Raw genomic sequence first — 23,305 nt, 5'->3', positions numbered from 1 at the left:
TCCTCTCCACCTATCTTCTCCTCTATCCATCTTCTATCCGCCTCCCCCCTCTCCCTATTTATTTCAGAACCCCCTTCCCCTCTCCCATTTCTGATGAAGGGTCTAGGCCCGAAACGTCAGCCTTTCTGCTCCTATGATGCTGCTTGGCCTGCTGTGTTCATCCAGCTCCACACCTTGCTGTCTCGGATTCTCCAGCATCTGCAGTTCCTGCTATCTCAGAAATAAATAAGAGTTTAGATTCACAAAATCCACTTCATGTCAAACACACAGGGCTTTACCCCAATCCCAGTCCCTTGGTACATTCAGGCTGAACAGCCTGTCCCCATCACCCGTTGGCAGTTCCTGCCACCGCGCCCCTCAGTGTGTAGCCCTGTGGCCGTGGAATGTGCCAGTCATTGCCAGTGCTTCACACTTGACAGACAAACACACCCCGGGACAGACCAAACAGCAGCTTTCACAGAGTTGCTAGTCCTCCGGCCACAGTTGACGTTTAACTTGAAGTACAATCTGCAGAAGAGAGTACAGCACAAAGTCCTGCTTTCCCCGAGCTGCTCAGGATGAACCTCCACAAGGAAAAACCCTCTTCACCCCTATTGTGAGGGCAGCGTGTGGACAGGATGAGGTTCTGGGTTTGACAGGAAGGTTTTTCCTCTCCACAGCTTGGTGCTGGTTCTCGGGCAGTGGCATTCTGCCCAAATGATGCTGACCATCTACTCAGGGAATTATCCAGTAGGCTCCACCAATCCCTTTACTCAGGATATGACACATCAACCACCATCCAATCAGCAAAGGTGTTTTTCTATTGAATGATTCTAGGAGGGCAAGTGATACATCACAGTCCAACTGTTTGGAGCATTCCATGTCAATGCAGTCAGCTCCATCTTTAGCAACATAAGAGTCAGACAGAAGCTCAGGGCCTGTGGACAGAGGACCAATGTGAAAATGTGCTGCAGCTGCACAAAACAAGTGGCCATTAGGACAAGGCCAATGTGGAGTACAGTTCCTCTCCTTTGTTCAGGGGTTTAATACATCATCTCCTTGCAGATGGAGGGCATTTTCAATTGGCAGAAAGTTACTTGAATGACAGATGGACAAACAAATGGGCCTCTGCCTTCTTCAAGGGAAACCAAGGAGGGGCAGGTAATAATGGCCCAGCTAGAGACTGACACACACACACACTCTCACAGAGGAGGCAAAGTGAACTTACTCGACCTCACACACACTGCCTGATCTGTTGTCCCCATCACAGAGGGTTGAACCCCAGCCCTGAACAAACACTCCTCCAGGTGAGAAAGTGAACAATTGCTGAGAAGTCTCGCCGAGAGTCACAAGGACACAGGATGAGATTACACAGCCCATCGCGTCCAGGCCATTAAGCGTGCAATAATCCAGTTTGACCCTCATCGATCTCCGTACTCCCGTCAATATATTTCCCGGAGGTGTCCCTCCAATTTCTTGCTGAAATTATTGATCACCTCTGATTCCACCAACCTCTCAGGTGGCAATTCCACTCGCTTATTAACAAAGGCTTTCCTTCACATTCAGTGCATTCCCTTCAATGCTTTACTCGGTTACTTCGCAAAAAAACAATTACATCAGTCAAACACAGTCTGCCTTTTACAAACCCCAGTCAACTCTCTTCCATTGACTCAAAGCTGAGTCTTTATTAACGTTTGCCCTGATCACTTTTTCTGAAACTTTTTATCCATCACTTTATCCAAAACTGACACAGCCTGTAGTCACCAGGCCTCTCCTGAAACCCTTCCTCGAACAAGGGGATCCCATTTATCATTCTCCAGTCTGGATCATCTCCTCTGGACTTAGGGAAGATTGTGATAAAGCCTTCTGCTGTCTCCACACACACTCCCTTCAGGATCCTGAGACACAGACATCAGACCAGGTGACTTAGCCACTCTGAGAATAACCAGTCTCTCTGGGACATTGCACTGAAACGCTCACCCCAGCCCTTGCCTCGAACATCTCTGCTTCTACTGAGAAATTGCCAGAGTCCTCCTCTGTGCTGGTGATAGACAAAGTACAAAAACAGAAGTTGCTGGAAAAGCTCAGCAGGTCTGGCAGCATCTGTGTAGAAAATAAAAAAATCAATCAGCATTTGGGGTCCAGATTCCGAGGAAGGGTCACTGGACCCGAAACATTAACTTATATTTTTGTTCACAGATGCTGCCAGACCTGCTGAGCTTTTCCAGCAATTTCTGTTTTTGTTCCCGATTTACAGCATCCGCAGTTCTTTTGGAGTTTATTGATACAAAGTACTTCAGTCTTGCTCTGCGCCTCAACAGATATATCACTTTCTTTATCCCCATTACATTACACCCTGCCACTTACTATTTACAAACTAACTGGAGTTTTTTTTGAAGGGGTAACGGAGAGAGTGGATGAGGGTAACACTGTTGATGAGATGTACTTGGACTGCCAAAAAAGATTTTTGATACAGTGCCATACAATCGGAGGAAAGTCAAGGGTCGTAGAATAAGGGGGACAGTAGGAACATGGATCCAAGACTGGCTGTGGGACGAGAAACACTTTCAATCTGTACTCTCTGGCTCTCGATCCTTTCGCAAGCAGCAACAGTTTTCTTTCCATCCACTCTCTCATGACTCCTCATGATTTTGAAAACTTTCGGGTATGTTGCGAGCTGCAGGAAGGTGCGTAGGGGAGTGCGGCAGGGATTGGAATTGGGGTATCTTGCTTTTCTTAATATACGTAAATGATTCAGATCTTGGTGTGCAGGGGACAATTTAAAAGTTTGCAGACAACTCAAAACTTGGGAGAATCAAACTGTGACGATTTCAGAAGGACATTGACAAATTGGTGGAATGGGTGGATAAGTGGCAGATGAGATTTAAATGTGGAAAAGTGAAAGGTTATACATTATGGGGAAAAAGAACATGGAGAGACAGTTTAAAACAAACGGTACCATTCTGAAGGGTGTATAGGATGTATCTGTACACAAGTCATTAAAAAGGTGCCAGACAGAGAGAGCTGTTAATAAAGCATGCAATATTCTAAGCTTCATTAATAAGGGCGTAGAGCGTAAGAGCACAGTGTAAGGCCACTGGTTAGACCCCAGCTGGAATATTGTGTGGAGTTCTGGGTCTCACATTTTAGGGAGGGTGTGAATGCTTTGGAGGGCACATAGATTCCAGGGATGAGAATGTTCAGTCATGGAGAGATTGGAGGAAGTGGGACTATTTTCTTTGGAGAGAAGAGATTTGACAAAAGTATTCAAAATCATGAAGAATATGGACAGTGAATGGGGAGAAACTATTCCCACTTGTAAAAGGATCAAGAACCAGACGGTACAGATTTAAAGTGTTTTGTAAAAGAAACAAATGCAAAGTGGGAAAATGCTTTTTCACACGTTCAAGCGAGACATTCAACAGGACATTGGATAATTATTTAAATAGAAACAACATGCAGGGTTACAGAGAACAGGCAAGAGATTGACACCAAGTCAAAATACTGAGACAGACAATACGACACAATGGATTGAATGCCCTTCTTCTGTCATTGTATTCTCAGATCTTTACTTTGCCACCTTATTTACTCTTCATTTACCTTCTGAAGTCACTGTGTTCAGCACACTAAACCTGAATTCATCTGACATTCATCACACAACCTTTTCTGTTTAATGGACCATATTCTCCATCTCCCTCAGCATCTGAGGGAACACATTAGTTCCCTTGCCTTTCCCTCCAATTGCAGTGTACCAAGCCCGTACCTGAAATATCACTTCCTTATAAATCCCTCAGTCTGGCTCCATTTTACCCAGATTTGATGCCCTGTCATTCCCCAGAAGTTAGCTCTCCCTCTGATGGAAAAGTTCCTCTCCTAAATTGGAGTGGGGTCACAGTTTGCTATCTCACACTCTGCTGTAGTAGCAGGTTTTTTTTTGCTTTGTAAACATATTCTGTGACAGTGAGCTCACAATACCTGCTTGGATTTCAGGTGGTCAGCGCCAACACAGGCAACTCTCCTGACATTGATAACTTCTTTGAAATCACATTTTAAAACCAGAGCAGGATTATCCAGATAGACTGGGAAAACAAACATCTAAAACATACTGCAGGACGTCAAAACTATGACACTCACCATTTCCAGGAAATACCATTTCGTGTAGGACTGCTGATATTGCCCATAGAGTGTATGATTCTCATAGTCTCTCTCATCTGTTTGCTTCAAGATTGGGAATTACAATATCATCCAGTACAAATAACAGCGTGTTCACAGCCTAGAGCAACATCCCTCATTTACCTGCTCTGATAATAAACAGCCCCTGTTCAAACGGCTTCGCTTATGAAGCGGGCATGTTCCCAGAATAAGAGGATCAGAAATTACGTTAAAAATTAAACCACTCAGCTCAGGAGGAGGAGCTGCTTCCTTCAGTCAGGTGGTACTACACAGTGCAACTCACACCAAGACTCAGAGGCGGGGATTACACCCGGAACAAAAGTGAAGCAGGAAATATTTTCATCCAACAGCTGCAGAAAGGTGGATGAAAGAAAGCACAGTGAACCAACTCCGAATTAAAACAGCACTTTGCTCGTCAGCAAAAGCCACAGGTTCAATGACTTCTCACAGGATGGTAAGAGCACAAAATCAACACGAAACAGGGACTGAATAGCTCAGGCATTAGGATAAGAAAGTGCAGCATTAGCCCAGTTGCCAGTCTCAATTAACCTCCAGGAGAGAGAGAGAGAAGAGAGAAGAGAGAACATTCCCCAAATCGTTGTGCAACTGCCAAGAAATACAAAGGGAATAGCCCACCGTCAGTTATGAGCTGGATCCAAGTGAGAAAATTCCTCAGTGATCAGGAATTTTGAAATGATCCTTGGAAGTAAAACATCAGCTGAAACATATGTAAAATTCAAATTCAAAAAAAAACCAAAGGAGGGAAGAGACTGGAGGGAGTAAGTAGAGGTGGAAAAGGGTGAAATCTCCTGGCTTTGCAGCAACAGCTACGTCTCTCGCTGCAAATACTTCCCAACAATTAACGAAATGACCCAGAGAACGTGTACACTGGACAGCACCAATTTCCCCAGGAGCATGGATGCCAATTGGCAAGCATCAAGCCAAGAGTGCAAAGTTGGAAAAATTACTGCCTTTACAGCCTTTCATTTACACAAAACCGTGTCTTTCCTTTTCTAGTTCTTTAGGGTTAATATGTAATGCAACAGTGACAATACTGTGACTTTAAGAAGTGTATTGTGTCCTGGTTTCTTTTTACGAAGAAAGATTGACAGCGAGAGGTATCAAGCAGTCTACCCAGAGCCACTGCAGTAAACAGTTTGAGACGCCTTGGGTTTTTTTTTAAAAACGGAGTTAGAATAATAGAAACGGCCTGAATGAATGGAGGTCAAACTCAACAGATCCAGGACTTCTAGTTTTAGTTTCTCAGAAGCAGTTGCTGGGACCTTTAAGCTGGTTTGGAAGCTGCAGTATATCTCTCCGTTACACTCTCTCTCACTCCGAGTTTTCTCTTGATGTTTTTTCTCCTGGACAGGAAAGTTGCCTGCGAGACAATCTATTTTACTGAACTTGCCTTTGCCAAGGGTGTATGTTTAGGATGTTACTATATTGGAACAGTTACTGTTTAGTGGTTAAATAATCTATTATTCCGTTTAGTTTTCCAATATAGAGTTGTTATTCTAATTTCTTCCTTCTTTTGTTGTATTTTAACTATAGTGCATGAATAAAGTGTATTTTGCATTAAGACTGGTAAGTTTGACCAATCAAATGCATTCGGAACATAACATCTGGCACTGGCCTGCAAAATAAGAAAATGTTAGAGTATAGGCTGTCTTAATATATTTTAAGGGGGTTTGGTCAGGTCCGTAACACCATACAATAAAGCACAGGAACAGGCCCTTTAGCCCACCAAGCCTGTGCCAATTCCTAATCCTTATTTAGACCCGCTACTTATTGCCCATACACCATTTCTATCCCTCTGTTCACCTAACATTCATGTGTCTATCAAGATATGCCTTAAACGTTGCTGATGTACTTGCTCCCACCACCTCCACTGGCAGTGCGTTCCAGGCACCAACCACCCTCTCTGTGTGAAACATTTTCCCCTGTAACTCTCTCCTAAACTTTCCCCCCCTCTCACCTTGAACATGTGCCCTGGAAAAAGCCTCTGACTATCCACCCTATCTATGCCTCTCAATTTTGCAGACCTCCATCAGGTCTCCCCTCGGCCTCTGTCTTTCCAGTGAAAACAATCCAAGTTTATCCAACCTCTCCTCATAACCAAAACCCTCCAGACCAGCCACATCCTGGCATACCTTCTCTGGACCCTCTCCAAAGTATCCACGTCCTTCTGAACTGCACACAATATTCCAAACGTGGCCTAAAGTTTTGTACAGCTGTAACATAACTTGTGTTATGAAGGAGTGGTCAACACTCTCTGACAATTAAAACAAACACCCAGAGAAGCTCGCCTCGTCTCGTAATCTATTAAAGGGGTGGCTAAATGAAAGAAATCCCTGATACTCACTTCATAATCAACAAGTAACAATTTATTAATCTAACTCTAACAGTGAACAAATTAACAAAACAACAAACTGAACAATTGCCCCTTAACTATTCCTGAATAAAAGAAACTTGTATTGGTATGCTGTTCCAATAGATACAAATCCCACTCAAATAAACCAAATGAATAAAAAAAAATTGAAGCTTAATCTCTTGAAATTATAGCCAATATAAATCTTCCGGAATGTCCTCTGCCTTCTCTGCTGTCCTCCAGTCAGGAACGCCTTCCTCCATTGAATTCATGTGTCAGGAATACTAGCTAAGAGTGCTGTAGTACCTTTATTTAGATGGAGCTTATTCAGATCTTAGAGATTTCTGTGACAGCCAGTGATTTTCTCTTTCTTTAGAACTGATGGCTGTTGAAAGCTGTTCTCTTAACAGATGGCAGTTTGTTCTCACCCCGAATTTCAAATGCTCTCGTCTTTTACGCCCTTGATGACCTATCAATTTCTTACAATAGGATTGGTCCGAGGTTGTCAAAACCATCAGATTTAAATTTACTGGGCTTTGGATTCTAGGCCCTGGTTTAAATTAATTGGTTAAATTCAAAAACCCATTATCTTGGTAAAAATGCCACTTTGCCTGCTAACAGTATAGTCTTTTAAAACAAAGTTGCAATTTCAAGAACTGTGCATCAGCTGCTGCCTGCAGACATTTTTAAAATCTCCAATCCTAAAAAAACACATCTTTTAAAAAGGGACCACGCAACATTCCCCCATATCATTTTAAAAACAAATTCTAATGTCCTGCCTTCCAACCCACAAATACTACACCCACTTCACAACATTTGCCAACTTTTATATTCGATGCCCTGGCCGATGAAGGCAAGTACGCTGTATGCCTCATTGACCAGCTCATCCACTAATGTTGCCACTTTCTAGGATCCTAAGGGTTCTGCCATTTATTGTATAACTCTAAGTTTGGGTTCAGACAATAAAAATACTTTGACTAATCCAGACTAATACACAAGGAACAAGTGATACAGAGAAATAATGCACAGGCCAGAGTCACATGAGAAATGAAAACTTAAATATGAGATCCAGACAGGAACGAGAACAGGTTACGTACCGTTGTAGATAAAGGCAGATTTTTGGAGCAACGGTCTAAGTGGTTTTGACAAAACACAGCTTTCTGACACTGAAAGGTGCACAGGGCATGTGGTGGGACAAAACATTCTGAGCCAAAGTATTGGTTTAGTGTGTTTTACAGATCTCCCCTCGTTCTGTGAAAATCTAAGATTCAACAAGTAGGGTGACAGCCTGATGCTTTAAAAGGGAGGTGGGAGGTGGGAATGATTCAAAGTTATGTGAAAAGAAAAAGGGAAAAAAAGGGAGATTTCCATCAAAAACATCTGGCACTCCTCCCTCGACTCGTTTAAACTGAAGCCCAGGATAAAGAAAAGAGTGAGACTTGTAAGTGGTCACACTGGACCTCCACTTTGTAATGTGTGAGGGAATCAGAAGGCTCTTGTGGTAGTATCCCTACCTCAGGGGCAGGAGGTCTGGGTTCAAACCCCAGACACGTGTCACATCATACCTGAACTGCCTAATTCAAATCAAAAGACAAATCAGAATAGATCGTATCATTTGAGTCTGAGTGTTTTTCCGCCTTCTCTGAATACACACCAAATCCTAAAGCACAGGAGGCGGCCTCGGCTGGCTCTTTAAAGAAGCTCCCTGACCAGTTCCACTTGCTCCCTCTATCCCCACAGTCCTGCTAATGTCACCGTTGTATTGGTTTCCTTCTCTGTGGAAAGGGATTGTTCTCCCCATCAGCCTTTCAGGCAGCATATTCCAGACCACTAATACCATTGCGTAAATCTAAAATAACCATCAGCAATTATACTGCCTCTGCTTTCCAAACCCACTGCCAATTGTCTCAAAAATCCATCCGGGTTTGATGATCTAATCTGGATGATACAATCAGGTGATGCAAAGCATGAGAGAGGAGGTTGGAAATAACCTTAGACTGGTCACACAGAGAAAGATACATTTGGATATTTGCATCATTACAATAACAAGGCGAAACCCCTGCAAGTGGGGGAAATATCTGAACACTGTCTGAAAGGAGGCAGGTTCAGCTAAAGGCATTTTCAGGTAATGTTCCTGCGCATTTAAGAAGTGAGGCATATCCTTGTCCTGAAAACTGGTCTAAAACGCAAAAAGGAACAAGATCCAACCGCACGCATTCTCTTGGCTGATTAACCTTTGCTGATACTGCAAGATTCTTTATCCATTTAATAAGATATTCATCAACCTCATTTGCAATGAGTTGAGTGAGATGCATCCTGACTAACAGGAGTTACAGTATCGTGGGATCACCTGAAGATTTCAAAGTTGAAATGTAGCTGTTTGCAGAATAAGGCAGCTGCTTTTTGCAGGGTTTCATGGTTCTTAAAACCAAAAGGCATTTATTTTCTAATTCCAGTCACCTTCTTGTAAATTCAGCTTTCCTTATCTAGGTTACAAGACCATTTGTTTCTTTGTCATTTGGCTACACCCTACAGAACTGGGATGAGAAACTCATGGTCATGATTTTATTGTTGCACATTAGTTTTTGAAATGTATTTCCTGGTGTTTAATTAAGACATGATAAAAGCCCATAAAACACACAAGTAAGCACTAAGCACTCATTTCAGACTTCCTCATCAGGGCTAAAAGACTGAAACTATTTGGATTAAGTTTTATTTCCAAATTATTCCATTAAATCACTGCCAGCTAATCATTGTTATTCCAACACAATGGGGTTTCACACCCTCCTACTCCAGTAGTGTGTTTGGGAAGGTTCACCTGGGAAGTCACCGAACTCAAAACCCACGGAGCCACACAGCAGTTATAAAACTGTTCTAGGTCAGAGGGTAAATCACAGCTGTGAGGAGGCTCCATCCCCGCCTCTTTGACCTGTCTGTTTCCTCTCCACCTATCTTCTCCTCTATCCATCTTCTATCCGCCGCCCCCCTCTCCCTATTTATTTCAGAACCCCCTTTCCCGCCCCCGTTTCTGAAGAAGGGTCTAGGCCTGAAACGTCAGCTTTCCTGCTCCTCTGATGCTGCTTGGCCTGCTGTCTTCATCCAGCTCTACACCTTGTTATCTCTGAAATCTCTTCTAGTCCCAACATGGAAGAGAATTAGCGGGGGTAGGAGAGAAAGAAAACAAAAAAAAAATCACCAGGTTTGGAGAGGTGTATGATGATCGAGTGGGGGAAGTTGTAAGTAAGGGATACTTCCACCCCCTACATGTTCCTTTTTTTTGGAATGCTAAACTGAAGCAGAAGTTATCACTGAGCAGCTAGGTGAGTTCTGCAATTAGAAAATCAAAGTGTTGCATATTGTTGAGGTGCACAGTACTATGTTGCTTTTTGGAAGCAGTAAGAGGGAGAATGAGACACAGAGTTACCAAAGATTTTTGAGTTAATGAAATTCCACCTGGCAATCTCTGATGGATTGAGCTGCAGAGGGTTTAAAAACAATGCAAGTGCCAAAAGGAGGACAGCAGAGGAAACATCCAGAGCCTGCAGACAGAAAGCATCCATCTCTCCCTCACCTCACGCTCTCCATGTCTCGGTCTTCCTGTGCAGGGAACAGACAGAAAAAAACCCAAGAAAGCTTAAAATAAGGAATTTGTACAAGAAAGGTCTCACGTTTACCCGATTGATGATCGAAGAATGACCACCACCCAAAAGATATTTAAAAAAAAGTCAAGATTAATCCAATTGGTTAACAAAGTCAATTTGCTTTTCTATTGGCTATGGGAAGGCAGTGGTCCAGGAGGAAGGATCAACGGCAGAAGCATCTGGAAGGGATCACATGTTGAAAACTCCAGGGAGACATTTAGCCAAAGACAGCAATCCAGCTGTGGCACTCCCAAAAGCAAACTGCTCTCCCATTTCATTGGGAACGAATGAAATATTCTATCAACAAGATGATCTTTGCTCTATATATGCACCGACTCTATCCTGCTGCCTGGAAATCATCAGAGACTGACTATTTACAGCCCTGGGGTTGTACCTGACCTCGAGATGAGCTACTGATTACACGTCCACAAGTGTCATCGAGGTCCCCTCTTTTCACCTCCGTGGTGTTGCTCAACTCTACCCCTGCCTCAGCTCATCAGCCAGTCTCTCCTTCGAGCCTTTGTTACCTCGGAGCTTGACTTTTCCAACGCATGCCTGGTCAGCTCTACGTCTCTGCCCAAACTTGACTGCCAATGCCCTAAATCTTAGCGATTCCTGTTCACCTATCACTCCCTCCACCACTGACTCTCAGTTGCAGCAGTGTGTACCATCTAGACTATAAAAATTCACCAAAGCTCCATAGACACCAACTTCCAAATCTACTTCCATCTCGGCGGACAATGGCAGCAGATACATCGGAACGCCACTTGCAAACTCCCCACCAAACCGCTCACCATCCTGACTTGAACAAAGAACAAAGAAAATTACAGCACAGGAACAGGCCCTTCAGCCCTCCAAGCCTGCGCCGATCCAGATCCTCTATCTAAACCTGTCACCTATTTTCCAAGGATCTGTATCCCTCTGCTCCCTGCCCATTCATGTATCTGTCTAGATACATCTTAAATGACGCTATTGTACCTGTCTCTACCACCTCCGCTGGCAACGCGTTCCAGACACCCACCATCCTCTGGTAAAGAATTTTCCACGCATATCTCCCTTAAAGTTTTCCCTTCTCACCTTGAAATCGTGACCCCGAGTAATTGAGTCCCCCACTCTGGGGAAAAAGCTTCTTGCTATCCACCCTGTCTATACATCTCATGATTTTGTAGACCTCAATCAGGTTCCCCTCTCAACCTCCGTCTTTCTAACATAAATAATCCTAATCTACTCAACCTCTCTTCATAGCTAGCGCCCTCCATACGAGGCAACATCCTGGTGAACCTCCTCTGCACCCTCTCCAAAGCATTCACATCCTTTTGGTAATGTGGTGACCAGAACTGTATGCAGTATTCCAAATGTGGTCGAACCAAAGTCCTATACAACTGCAACATGACCTGCCAACTCTTGTACTCAATACCCCGTCCGATGAATGAAAGCATGCCGTATGCCTTCTTGACCACTCTATCCACCTGCGTTGTCACCTTCAGGGTACAATGGACCTGAACACCCAGATCTCTCTGTGCATCAATTTTCCCCAGGGCTTTTCCATTTACCATATAGTTCGCTCTTGAATTGGATCTTCCAAAATGCATCACCTCGCATTTGCCTGGATTGAACTCCATCTGCCATTTCTCCGCCCAACTCTCCAATCTATCTATATTCTGCTGCATTCTCTGACAGTCCCCTTCACTATCTGCTACTCCACCAATCTTAGTGTCATCTGCAAACTTGCTAATCAGACCATCTATACCTTCCTCCAGATCATTTATGTCTATCACAAACAACAGTGGTCCCAACACGGATCCCTGTGGAACACCACTGGTCACAGTTCTCCATTTTGAGAAACTCCCTTCCACTACAACTCTCTGTCTCCTGTTGTCCAGCCAGTTCTCTATTCATCTAGCTAGTACACCCTGGACCCCATACGACTTCACTTTCTCCATCAGCCTACCATGGGGAACCTTATCAAACACCTTACTGAAGTCCATGTATAAGACATCCACAGTCCTTCCCTCATCTATCAACTTTGTCACTTCCTCAAAGAATTCTATCAAATTGGTAAGACATGACCTTCCCTGCACAAAACCATGCTCCCTATCACTAATAAGCCCATTTTCTTCCAAATGTAAATAGATCCTATCCCTCAGTATCTTCTCCAGCAGCTTCCCCACCACTGACGTCAGGCTCACCGGTCTATAATTACCCGGATTAGCCTTGCTACCCTTCTTAAACAAGGGGACAACATTAGCAATTCTCCAGTCCTCCGGGACCCCACCCGTGCTCAAGGATGCTGCAAAGATATCTGTAAAGGCCCCAGCTATTTCCTCTCTCGCTTCCCTCAGTAACCTGGGATATATCCCATCCGGACCTGGGGACTTGTCCACCCTAATGCCTTTTAGAATACCCAACACTTCCCCCCCACCCCACTCCTAATGCCGACTTGACCTAGAGTAATCAAACATCTATCCCTAACCTCAACATCTGTCATGTCCCTCTCCTCGGTGAATACCGTCGCAAAGTGCTCATTAAGAATCTCACTCATTTTCTGTAACTCCTCACATTACTTCCCTCCTTTATCCTAGAGTGGGCCAACCCTTTCTCTAGTTACCCTTTTGCTCCTTATGTATGAATAAAAGGCTTTGGGATTTTCCTTAACCCTGTTTGCTAAAGATATTTCATGACCTCTTTTAGCCCTCTTAATTCCTCGTTTCAGATTGGTCCTACTTTCCCAATATTCTTCCAAAGTTTCATCTGTTTTCAGTCGCCTAGACCTTACATATGCTTCCTTTTTCCTCTTTGCTAGTCTCAATTTCACCTGTCATCCATGGTTCCCTAATCTTGCCCTTTCTATCCCTCATTTTCACAGGGACATGTCTGTCCTACCCTCAGTAACCTGGGATAGATCCCATCCGGACCTGGGGACTTGTCCACCCTAATGCCTTTAGAATACCCAACACTTCCCCTCCTCCTTATACTGATTTGACCGAGAGTAATGGAAATTACTCTATAGACTTGGAAATATATCGCCATTCCTTCAGTGTTGCTGGGTCAAAATCCTGAAATTCCCTCCCTAAGGGCACTGTGGGTGAACCCACAGCACATGGACTGCAGTGGTTGAAGGTGGCAACTCAACATCACTTTAAAGGGGCAACTAGGGGCGGGCAATAAATGCTGGTCCAGCCCACAATGCCCATGACTCCTAAATTAAACAAGCTCCTTGGTTATGAAAGGCCTCAAACTTTAAAATCCCCCATCCTTGTTTGCAAATCCCGCTGTGGTGTTGCCCCTCCCTATCTCAAATCGCCTCCAGTCTCACAACGCTCCAAAACAGCTACATTCCTCAATTTAGTCCTCTCATATCCCTAAATTTAACCACACCATCAGCGATATCCCAGGAGCCTCTGATTGAAGCCTTGGAACTCCCTCCCCACTTCTCTCTTCTCCTTTAAAAGGAGATCCTGAAAAATCTACCACTTGGACAACACCGTCCAATATCTCTTTTTTGTAACTGAGTCAACATAGTAGCTAACATGTCTGTGAAACAACTCGCGGCATTTATGATACAAATTGTGCCAGATATGAACTTTGTTCTTGTATAACAGATTCCATTACTCTGGTGCCACTTTTGAAGATGGGTAAATGTCAGCTAATTTATTTTTAAGGAAACTGGTTTTATTGTGAACAGAATTGTTTAGTATGCTGGTGAGAGACTGAGAAACAAAAGACAGTGCTAGAAAGTTGTAGAGATTTCACCAGGATTGGGAAGCAAACAAACCAGAGAGGTTTATCATCATGAAGGACTTCTGCAGTCAGTCAGTGATGGGGCTGTTTGTTACTGTGTTGCGAGGACTACAGTTGTGGATCAGTATGAAACGTAACCTAGAGAAGGTGAACTTGTGTCTGTGCTTGCTGTTTTCAGCTACTGTTACCCAGACAAATCCCTTTGGGACATTCACCTGGAATAGGACAGGGAACGTTCGCCAGTGGAATAAACATTTCCTTCCTTTTAGAACGTTACAACACAGTCTTTGGATGAAATTCATCAGTGCGTATAGTCAGGGAAAACAAACTGAGTCACATGTGGCAGCTGCATAACATGTTGAGAATATCACGGATTTAAAAGCAATGTTCCTGTTGGTGATTAGTCAGCAGGGAAAATACGCCATTTACAAAATAATTCAACACAGCAGCAAGACAGTCAACCAAATTCAATCGTTGGGTGACTCAAACTGCCACTAGGAAGTAATCTTGTCAGACGTTTTCTCAACACTTTTGCAATCGAAACATTTGAAATGTTAAAATACCTCAAAAGATGCATTACCAAAAAGGCACATCTTTGAAAACCAGACTGACATTGAGTGGCAATGCTGCTTAAAAGCATCATTTTAAAAAGTCAGAAGTATTGCAAAGTCAGTCTCTGATTGTTTCTTTGATGGGCTGTGGGTGTCACAGGCAACGACAGCACATGTTGCCCAACAACGAACAACATTGGTGCTGGATGCTGGAGTAATGTGTTTTTTTTAAAAAAAAACTTATTCCTTCATGGAATGAGGGCGTTTCTGGCTAGGCCAGCATTTATTGCCCATCCCTACTTGCTAGAAGGTCGTTCAAAGTCAACATTGCTGTGGGGCCTGGAGTCACATGTAGGCCAGACCAGGAAAGCACACAGCAGTTTCTGTCCCTAAAGGACATTAGCAAACCAGATGGGTTTTTCCGACAATCAGCAACGGATTCATGATCATTCGACTCTTAATTCCAGATCTTACATCTGCCATAGTGGGATTTGAACTCCGGTCCCCAAAACATTACCTGGGTCTCTGGATTACCAGTCCAGCAATGATACCATTAGGCCACTGCCACCCTGACTGAGTTTTAATAGGAGTGACGATTTCTGTCCCTGAAGCACATCAGTCAATCAAATGGATTTTTCCAACAATCACTGAGAGTTATCTTGGTCACCATGTTTAACAGCTTTTAATTACAGATCTTAAGTGAATTTAACTTCGTCTGCTGTCACAGAGGGATTTGAACCCGTGTCATCGAGGCATTAGCCTGTCTGGGTGTGTGGATTATTAGCCCAGTGACATTACCAATACCTCACCAGTCCTCTTGGAAACAGAACATGACTGGGGACAGTTTCCACAAAGCATTTCGTACAAAGTGTCTGTGTTCTGAAGTTCAAACTTTGAACAAATCAGATTTCAAAAATTTTGGTGCTACTCCAATATTAAGATATTTTGGCTGAAGAATCCTGGATATCAAACACTCTTATGGAATGCAACTGATAATTTTCTTTTGTCTGATCTATTTAAAACTGTGAGCAATAGACACACAAATCACAATGACCCAGTTTACATTATCAGCACATTATAATATGATAAAACTTCTGCCAACTGTGAAATGAGTATTTACTTATTCAAAGGTAAACTGCAAGAGGTCTTTGTTTTGCTGGAGGTTAAATCTCAGGATGGAACAAAAGGGTGTGGCATAGGCAGCAAGGGGAAGTTGATCTCATTTTGATGGACATTTTGAGTCCACTGACTCGTCAAGCTTTGACGCACCCATTTAAATTGTCACAATTAAAAAAGATCATTGATTAGGCACAGAAACAAAAGGAATACATTTCAATATTACATGTGGTGTTCATCCAGAGTATGGCAACCATGGGGAAGCAATGGCCTAGTGTAATATCGCTGGACTGTCAATCAAGAGACTCAGGTAATGTTCTAGGGACCTGGGTTCGAATCCTGCCACGGCAGATGGTGGAATGTGAATTCAATTAAAAGAAAATTTGGAATTAGGAGTTCAATGATGACCATGAATCCATCGTCAGGACAAACCCATCAGGTTCACTAATGTCCTTTAGGGAAGGAAACTGCCATCCTTACCTGGTCTAGGCTACATGTGACTCCAGACACAGACCAATAGTCAATGTGGATGACTTTTAACTACTTCAGAGATAGCAAGAACTGCAGATGCTGGAGAATCTGATAACAAGGTGTAGAGCTGGATGAACACAGCAGGCCAAGCAGCATCAGAGGAGCAGGAAAGCTGACGTTTCGGGCCTAGAAAATTTCTGAAGAAGGGTCTAGGCCCGAAACGTCAGCTTTCCTGCTCGGCCTGCTGTGTTCATCCAGCTCTACACCTTGTTATCACAGACTTTTAACTACTGCCTGGGCAATTAGGGGCGGGCAATAAATGCTGCCTAGCCAGCGATGCTCACATACTATGAATGGATAAAGAAAAAAAAAGTCTCTTGCACAATACGGAAGTGAATCAAAGGAATGTCTCCTTAGGGAAACAAACAGCATCAACTTGTTCTTCTGGCTTCCAAAAGACTTCAGGTTAAAAGAAACAAACCAAAATAGTTAAAGGGAGATGTGTTAGAATAATTAGAACAAGAGAAAACCAAGCAGAGCGTGCCTGAAGTGGGGTAAGGTGTTTAAATATTTTAATATAAAGATCATGTTTCAAGAAAATGTTCCTGATAATTGAGTGCACAAAATGTTTTAGAGAACAAGCCAATAAATGATCACCATCTGACACCTCTCCTACATTATTCAAACTTCACAACACCATGGGCAATGAGATCAGACAAGACACATCAAAATAATGAAACTTCTCTTTCACAATATGAATGGATCTCAATTCAATGGGACCGGTGCGATTAATGGTAAACATGAGAATGAATCCATTTGCATTATTCCATAACCAATTCTGAAATCCAGTGATCAATCTACTTACAGGTAACACTAACAAATTTACCACTGAACAGGAAAGGCCATGTGAAATACATAACAGGTTAGTCAGCATCAATACTTTGGCAAACCAAATACAAGATGCGCTACAGCAATTCACCAAGCCTCCCTGAAAAGCACAAAGGTAAAGCTGTCATAGTCTTACCTGACCACAGGGTTCTTCCCACATACAGACAGAGACGCCCAGGGGTAGTTTAACTGGAGGGTCACCATGTCTCAATTGTGGGGAGAGTTTGAGAAGGAGAGTCCTTCATGGTAACCTGAGCTGGTGTTGGCATCACACTGTATTACAAACCATATAAACGTACAATGTTGGTCCCCTTACATGAGGAGGGATTATAATTGTATTGGAGGCCATTCAGAGGTGACTCACTGCATTGATTCCAGAGATGAAGGGCTCATCTTACAAAGAGAGACTGAGCACTTTAGGACTCTACTCTCCAGAGTTTAGGAGAACGAAGAGAGATCTAATTGGGTGGGCAGAAGATGCTAAAAAGGATTGACAAAGTAGACGTGGAAAGGATGTTGCCCCTTGTGGGGCAATCGAGAATGAGAGATCATTGTTTAGGATAACAGGCAGCAGATGAGGAGATAAACAGGTGTAGCGCTGGATGAACACAGCAGGCCAAGCAGCATCATAGGAGCAGGAAATTACTTCTCTCAAAAGGGTAGCGAATCTGTGGTGGATGCTGGGCCATTGAGTAAATTTGAGGAGGTTAATATTACTATTATCTTAGTGATAAGTTAAAGGGTTCTGGGGAGCAGGCAAGTGGAGAGGAGGCCAAGACAAGATCAGACAAGATAGCATTAAAGGGCAGAGTTGGCCCAAGGGGCTGAACGGCCTCCTCCTGCTCCTAGTTATGTTCTTATGCGTCCTCCGACAGGAAATCTACAGAGAAAGGGGACTTGAAGCTTTCCAGAGAGCCGAGTGAACACCTGGTTTCTCTGCAAAATCTGAGTTGATGAACAGGATATTTCCCCTAAATACTTCTTTTACTCTCGAGATAGTAGGAACTGCCGATGCTGGAGAATCTGAGATAACAAGGTGTAGAGCTGGATGAACACAGCAGGCCAAGCAGCATCAGAGGAGGAGGAAAGCTGACGTTTCGGGCCTAGACCCTTCTTCAGAAATGGGGGAGGGGAAGGGGGTTCTGAAATAAATAGGGAGAGAGGGGGAGGCGGATAGAAGATGGATAAAGGAGAAGATAGGTGGAGGGGAAACAAACAGGTCAAAGAGGTGGGGTTGGAGCCAGTAAAGGTGAGTGTAGGTGGGGAGTTAGGGAGGGGATAGGTCGGTCCAGGGAGGACGGACAGGTCAAGGGGGCAGGATGAGGTTAGTAGGTAGGAGATGGGGGTGGGGCTTGAGGCAGGAGGAAGGACAGGTTAGCGAGGCAGGTACGAGCTGGGCTGGTTTTGGGATGCGGTTGGGGGAAGGGAGATTTTGAAGCTTGTGAAGTCCACATTGATACCATTGGGCTGCAGGGTTCCCAAGCGGAATACGAGTTGCTGTTCCTGCAACCTTCGGGTGGCATCGTTGTGGCACTGCAGGAGGCCCAGGATGAACATGTTGTCTAAGGAATGGGAGGGAGAGTTGAAATGGTTCGCGACTGGGAGGTGCAGTTGTTTAGTGCGAACTGAGCGTAGGTGTTCCGCAAAGCGGTCCCCAAGCCTCCGCTTGGTTTCCCCGATGTAGAGGAGGCCACATTGGGAACAGCGGATACAGTATACCACATTAGCAGATGTGCAGGTGAACATCTGTTTGATGTGGAAGGTCTTCTTAGGGCCTGGGATGGGGATGAGGAGGGAGGTGTAGGGGCAGGTGTAGCACTTCCTGCGGTTGCAGGGAAAAGTACCGGGTGTGGTGGAGTTGGAGGGGAGTGTGGAGCGGACAAGGGAGTCACGGAGAGAGTGTTCCCTCCGGAAAGCAGATAAGGGTGGGGGAGGAAAAAAATGCCTTTGGTAGTGGGGTCGGATTGCAGATGGCGGAAGTGTCGGAGGATGATGCGTTGGATCCAGCAGTTGAAGGGGGGGGTTGGTACATGAGGACGAGGGGGATTCTGTTTTGGTTATTATTGTGGAGAGGGGGCGTGAGGGATGAGTTGCGGGAAATGCGAGGAGATGCGGTCAAGAGCGTTTTCGACCACTGTGGAAGGGAACATAGAACATAACAGCGCAGTACAGGCCCTTCGGCGCTCGATGTTGCGCCAACCTGTGAAACCAATCTGAAGCCCATCTAACCTAAACTATTGCATTATCATCCATATGTTTATCCAATGACCATTTAAATGCCCTTAAAGTGGGCGAGTCTACTATTTTTGCAGGCAGGGCATTCCACGCCCTTACTACTCTGAGTAAAGAACCTATCTCTGACATCTGTCCTATATCTATCACCCCTCAATTTAAAGCTATGTCCTCTCGTGCTAGCCACCACCATCCGAGGAAAAAGGCTCCCGCTGTCCACCCTATCTAATCCTCTGATCATCTTGTATGTCTCTATTAAGTCACCTCTTAACCTTCTTCCCTCTAACGAAAACGGCCTCAAGTCCCTCAGCCTTTCCTCAAAAGACCTTCCCTCCATACCACGCAACATCCTGGTAAATCTCCTCTGCATCCTTTCCAATGCTTCCACGTCCTTCCTATAATGCGGTGACCAGAACTGTACGCAATACTCCAAGTGCGGCCGGACCAGAGTTTTGTACAGCTGCAACATGACCTCATGGCTCCGAAACTCAATCCCTCTACCAATAAAACCTAACACACCGTACGCCTTCTTAACAACCCTATCAACCTGGGTGGCAACTTTCAGTGATCTATGCACATGGACACCGAGATCTCTCTGCTCATCCAAGAATCTTACCATCAGCCCAGTACTCTGTATTCCTGTTACTCCTTCCAAAACGAATCACCTCACACTTTTCCGCATTAAACTCCATTTGCCACCTCTCAGCCCAGCTCTGCAGCTTATCTATGTTCCTCTGTAACCTGCAACATCCTTCCACACTATCCACAACTCCACCGACTTTGGTGTCATCCGCAAATTTACTAACCCATCCTTCTACGCCCTCATCCAGGTCATTTATAAAAATGACAAACAGCAGTGGCCCCAAAACAGATCTTTGAGGTACACCACTAGCAACTGAACTCCAGGATGAACATTTCCCATCAACCACCACCCTCTGTCTTCTTACAGCTAGCCAATTTCTGAACCAAACCGCTAAATCACCCTTAATCTCATGCCTCCGTATTTTCTGCAATAGCCTACCATGGGGAACCTTATCAAACGCTTTACTGAAATCCATATACACCACATCAACCGCTTTACCCTCATCCACCTGTTTGGTCACCTTCTCAAAGAACTCAATAAGGTTTGTGAGGGACGACCTACCCTTCACACAACTGTGTTGACAATCCCTAATCAAATTATTCCTTTCTAGATGATTATAAATCCTATCTCTTATAATCCTTTCCAACACTTTACCCACAACCGAAGTAAGGCTCACTGGTCTATAATTACCAGGGTTGTCTCTACTCCCCTTCTTGAACAAGGGGACAACATTTGCGGTCCTTGAAAAACGAGGACATCTGGGATGTCCAGGAGTTGAATGCCTCATCTCAGGAGCAGATTGGGCGGAGGCGAAGGAATTGGGAATAGGGGATGGCCTTTTTGCAGGAAGATGGGTGAGAGGTGGTGTATTCTAGATAGCTGTGGGAGTCGGTAGGCTTGAAATGGATATCGCTTTCCAGGTGGTTGCCAGAGATGGAAATAGAGGGGTCCAGGAAAGAGAGAAGTATCGGAGATGGTCCAGGTGAACTTAAGGTTGGGGTGGAAGGTGTTAGTGAAGTGGATGAACTGTTCGAGCTCCTCGTGGGAGCACGAGGCGGCGCTGATACAGTCATCGATGTAACGGAGGAAGAGGTGGGGGATAGGGCTAGTGTAGCTTCAGAAGAGGGATTGTTCCACGTAACCTACAAAGAGGCATAGCTTGGGCCCATGCGGGTACCCATGGCCACCCCCTTTGTCTGTAGGAAGTGGGAGGAATTGAAAGAGAAGTTGTTAAGGGTGAGGACGAGTTCAGCTGAGTGGATAAGGACGTCAGTGGAGGGGGACTGGTCAGGCCTGCGGGACAGGAAGAAGCGGAGGGCCTTTAGGCCATCCGCATGGGGAATGCAAGCATATAGGGACTGGACGTCCGTGATAAAGATGAGGTGTTGGGGACCAGAGAATCGGAAGTTTTGGAGGTGGAGGGTGGCGTGGGTGATGTCACAGACATAGGTGGGGAGTTCCTGGAGCAAGGGGGAGAAAATGGAATCGAGATAAGTGGAGAGGAGTTCAGTAGGGCAGGAGCAGGCGGAGACAATGGGTCGACTCGGGCAGTCAGGTTTGTGGATTTTGGGAAGGAGATAGAAGCAGGTGGTGCGGGGTTGGGGAACGATGTGGTTGGAGGCTTGAGGTGATGAGGTTGTGGCTGGTTTGGGAGATGATAGTTTGGTGGTCGGGGGTGGGGTCATGATCAAGGGAGCGGTAGGAGGTGGTGTCGGAGAGTTGGCGCCTGGCCTCGGCGATGTAGAGGTCAGTGCGTCATCCTTCTTTTACTCTGCCCTCTTTCAAACTTAAAAAGTGGTCAGTAAAATGAGCAGTATTCCAAACCAAAGTTTACAAACTTAAACCCAATTATAGGGATTAAAATGTGCTCCAAGTGTCTCCGTGCTGAATTGAAATGAGATTTTCACAGCAGGGACTCAGCAACTATGTTTTGCTTAAGAAAGGGAGCCTTTCCCACAACTCGCCTGTCGAGTCTACATAGGGTTTGATTACAGCATTCTCCACCTAGCTGGAATTATCCGAAGGTCAGAGCTGTTTGGTTTCCGATGTTACACAGGGTCAAGGATAATGGCGACAATTGGTCACAGTGACCCAGGTTTCTAATTACTGATGTTATAAAGTGAGGTCCCCACCCTCTCAAAAATAGACAAGTCACAAGAATCCTGCATAAAAAGTTGCAAATGTGCAGCTGAATTGTCACGTAAAACTTGCAGCTGCATTTCTTTCTTGGGAGTATCTGATTGGGGACATGAGGATTGATGGGAAAGCCAACTCCCAGCTGTTTAGGTACAGGTAGCAGAGTGGCTGGGAAAGCCAGAAGAGAGTGAGACAGAGGGTTCAATCCCTCGGAATTGATTCACTCCTGTTCAGGGATGACTCGCTCCCACACTGGAGCAGTAAGTTCTGGGATGGCCGGGATTAGATAACAACGTGCGATCTGCAGATTCTACTCTGTCTGGGGGTGGGTGGCATTTGCCAGGTCAGGTCATGTTTCCTGTGCCCTCTCCAATGCCTCGACGTCACTGCTGCACATTTTCAAGTCTCTCATGGTGTTCAGTGTCTTCCCAAAGGAATGGTCTCCATCCTGGTGGTTCACAAGCCAGGAACATCAGAACTAGGAGGAGGAGACCATTCAGCCCGCTCGAGCCTGCTCTGCCTTCTGATACAATCATGGCTGATCTCACCTTGACCTCAACCCCACTTTCCTCCTCGCTCTCCATAACCCTTCAACCATTACTAATTAAAAATCCGTCTATCTCCTCCTTACATTTACTCGGTGTCCCAGCATCTACCACACTCTGGGACAGTGAATTCCACAGATTCATGACCCTTTGAGAGAAGTTATTTCTCGGTTTTAAATGTGCTACCACTCAGCCTAAAACTATGACCTCTCGTTCTGGATTGCCCCACAGGAGGAAACATCCTCTCTTTCTGATGAAGGGTCTAGGCCCGAAACGTCAGCCTCTCTGCTCCTATGATGCTGCTTGGCCTGCTGTGTACATCCAGCCCTGCACCTTGTTGTCTAACATCCTCTCGATGTCTACTTTGTCAATCCCCTTTACCAATCCCCACTTTATAGATCTCAATTATATTTTGTTTTATTCTTCTAAACTCTCACGAGTGTAGAATATTTAGAATCCCTCCAGTGTGGAAACAGGCCATTCAGCCCAACAGGTCCAAACCAACTCTCTAAACTGCATCCCACCCATGAGTTGGTGGATATATTTAACCTCTTCAGGGAGGTTTATACAGAGTTTGGTTAACTGATTACAAGGAGTCTAAACTGGTGACACAGTAAACAGTGGAAGGTTTTCTAAGATTACAGAGGGAACTTGATCAAATGGGTCAATGGGCTGAAAAACGGCAGCTGGAGTTCATTCTGGAATAAATGCAAGGTACTGCATTTTGGTACAACAAACAGGGGGAGGACTTATTAAATTAATGGTAGGGCTTTGAGTAGTGTTGTAGAACAGAGAGACCTAGGGGTTCAGGTACATAATTCTGAAGCTTGCATCACATGTAGACAGGGTGGTTAAGAAGGCATTTAGCACACTTGTCT

General features: G+C 44.7%; 1 protein-coding gene across 8 annotated transcripts in view; it reads right to left on the bottom strand.

Moving 5' to 3' along the window:
- LOC109912937 (NAD kinase) overlaps positions 1-23,305 on the bottom strand; it is a 126,192-nt gene that overhangs the window by 48,059 nt on the left and 54,828 nt on the right. Inside the window, exon 1 of one of the 8 annotated variants that reach the window (XM_048614944.1) lies at positions 4,114-4,362. The exons of 6 other annotated variants lie outside the window; for them this stretch is intronic. Coding sequence is in view for 1 of the 2 variants with exons in the window: in XM_048614945.1 (XP_048470902.1) it covers positions 4,114-4,190 (77 nt within the window). In the remaining variant the exon portion in view is untranslated. Of the gene's footprint in view, positions 1-4,113; positions 4,363-23,305 lie in introns of those variants that run through there. One more of the 8 variants, XM_048614945.1, reaches the window with a different exon arrangement.

Source organism: Rhincodon typus, chromosome 31 (genome assembly GCF_021869965.1).
Source record: "Rhincodon typus isolate 14 chromosome 31, sRhiTyp1.1, whole genome shotgun sequence".
Classification (NCBI taxonomy): domain Eukaryota; kingdom Metazoa; phylum Chordata; class Chondrichthyes; order Orectolobiformes; family Rhincodontidae; genus Rhincodon; species Rhincodon typus.
This window is presented reverse-complemented; position numbering and strand designations above follow the sequence as displayed.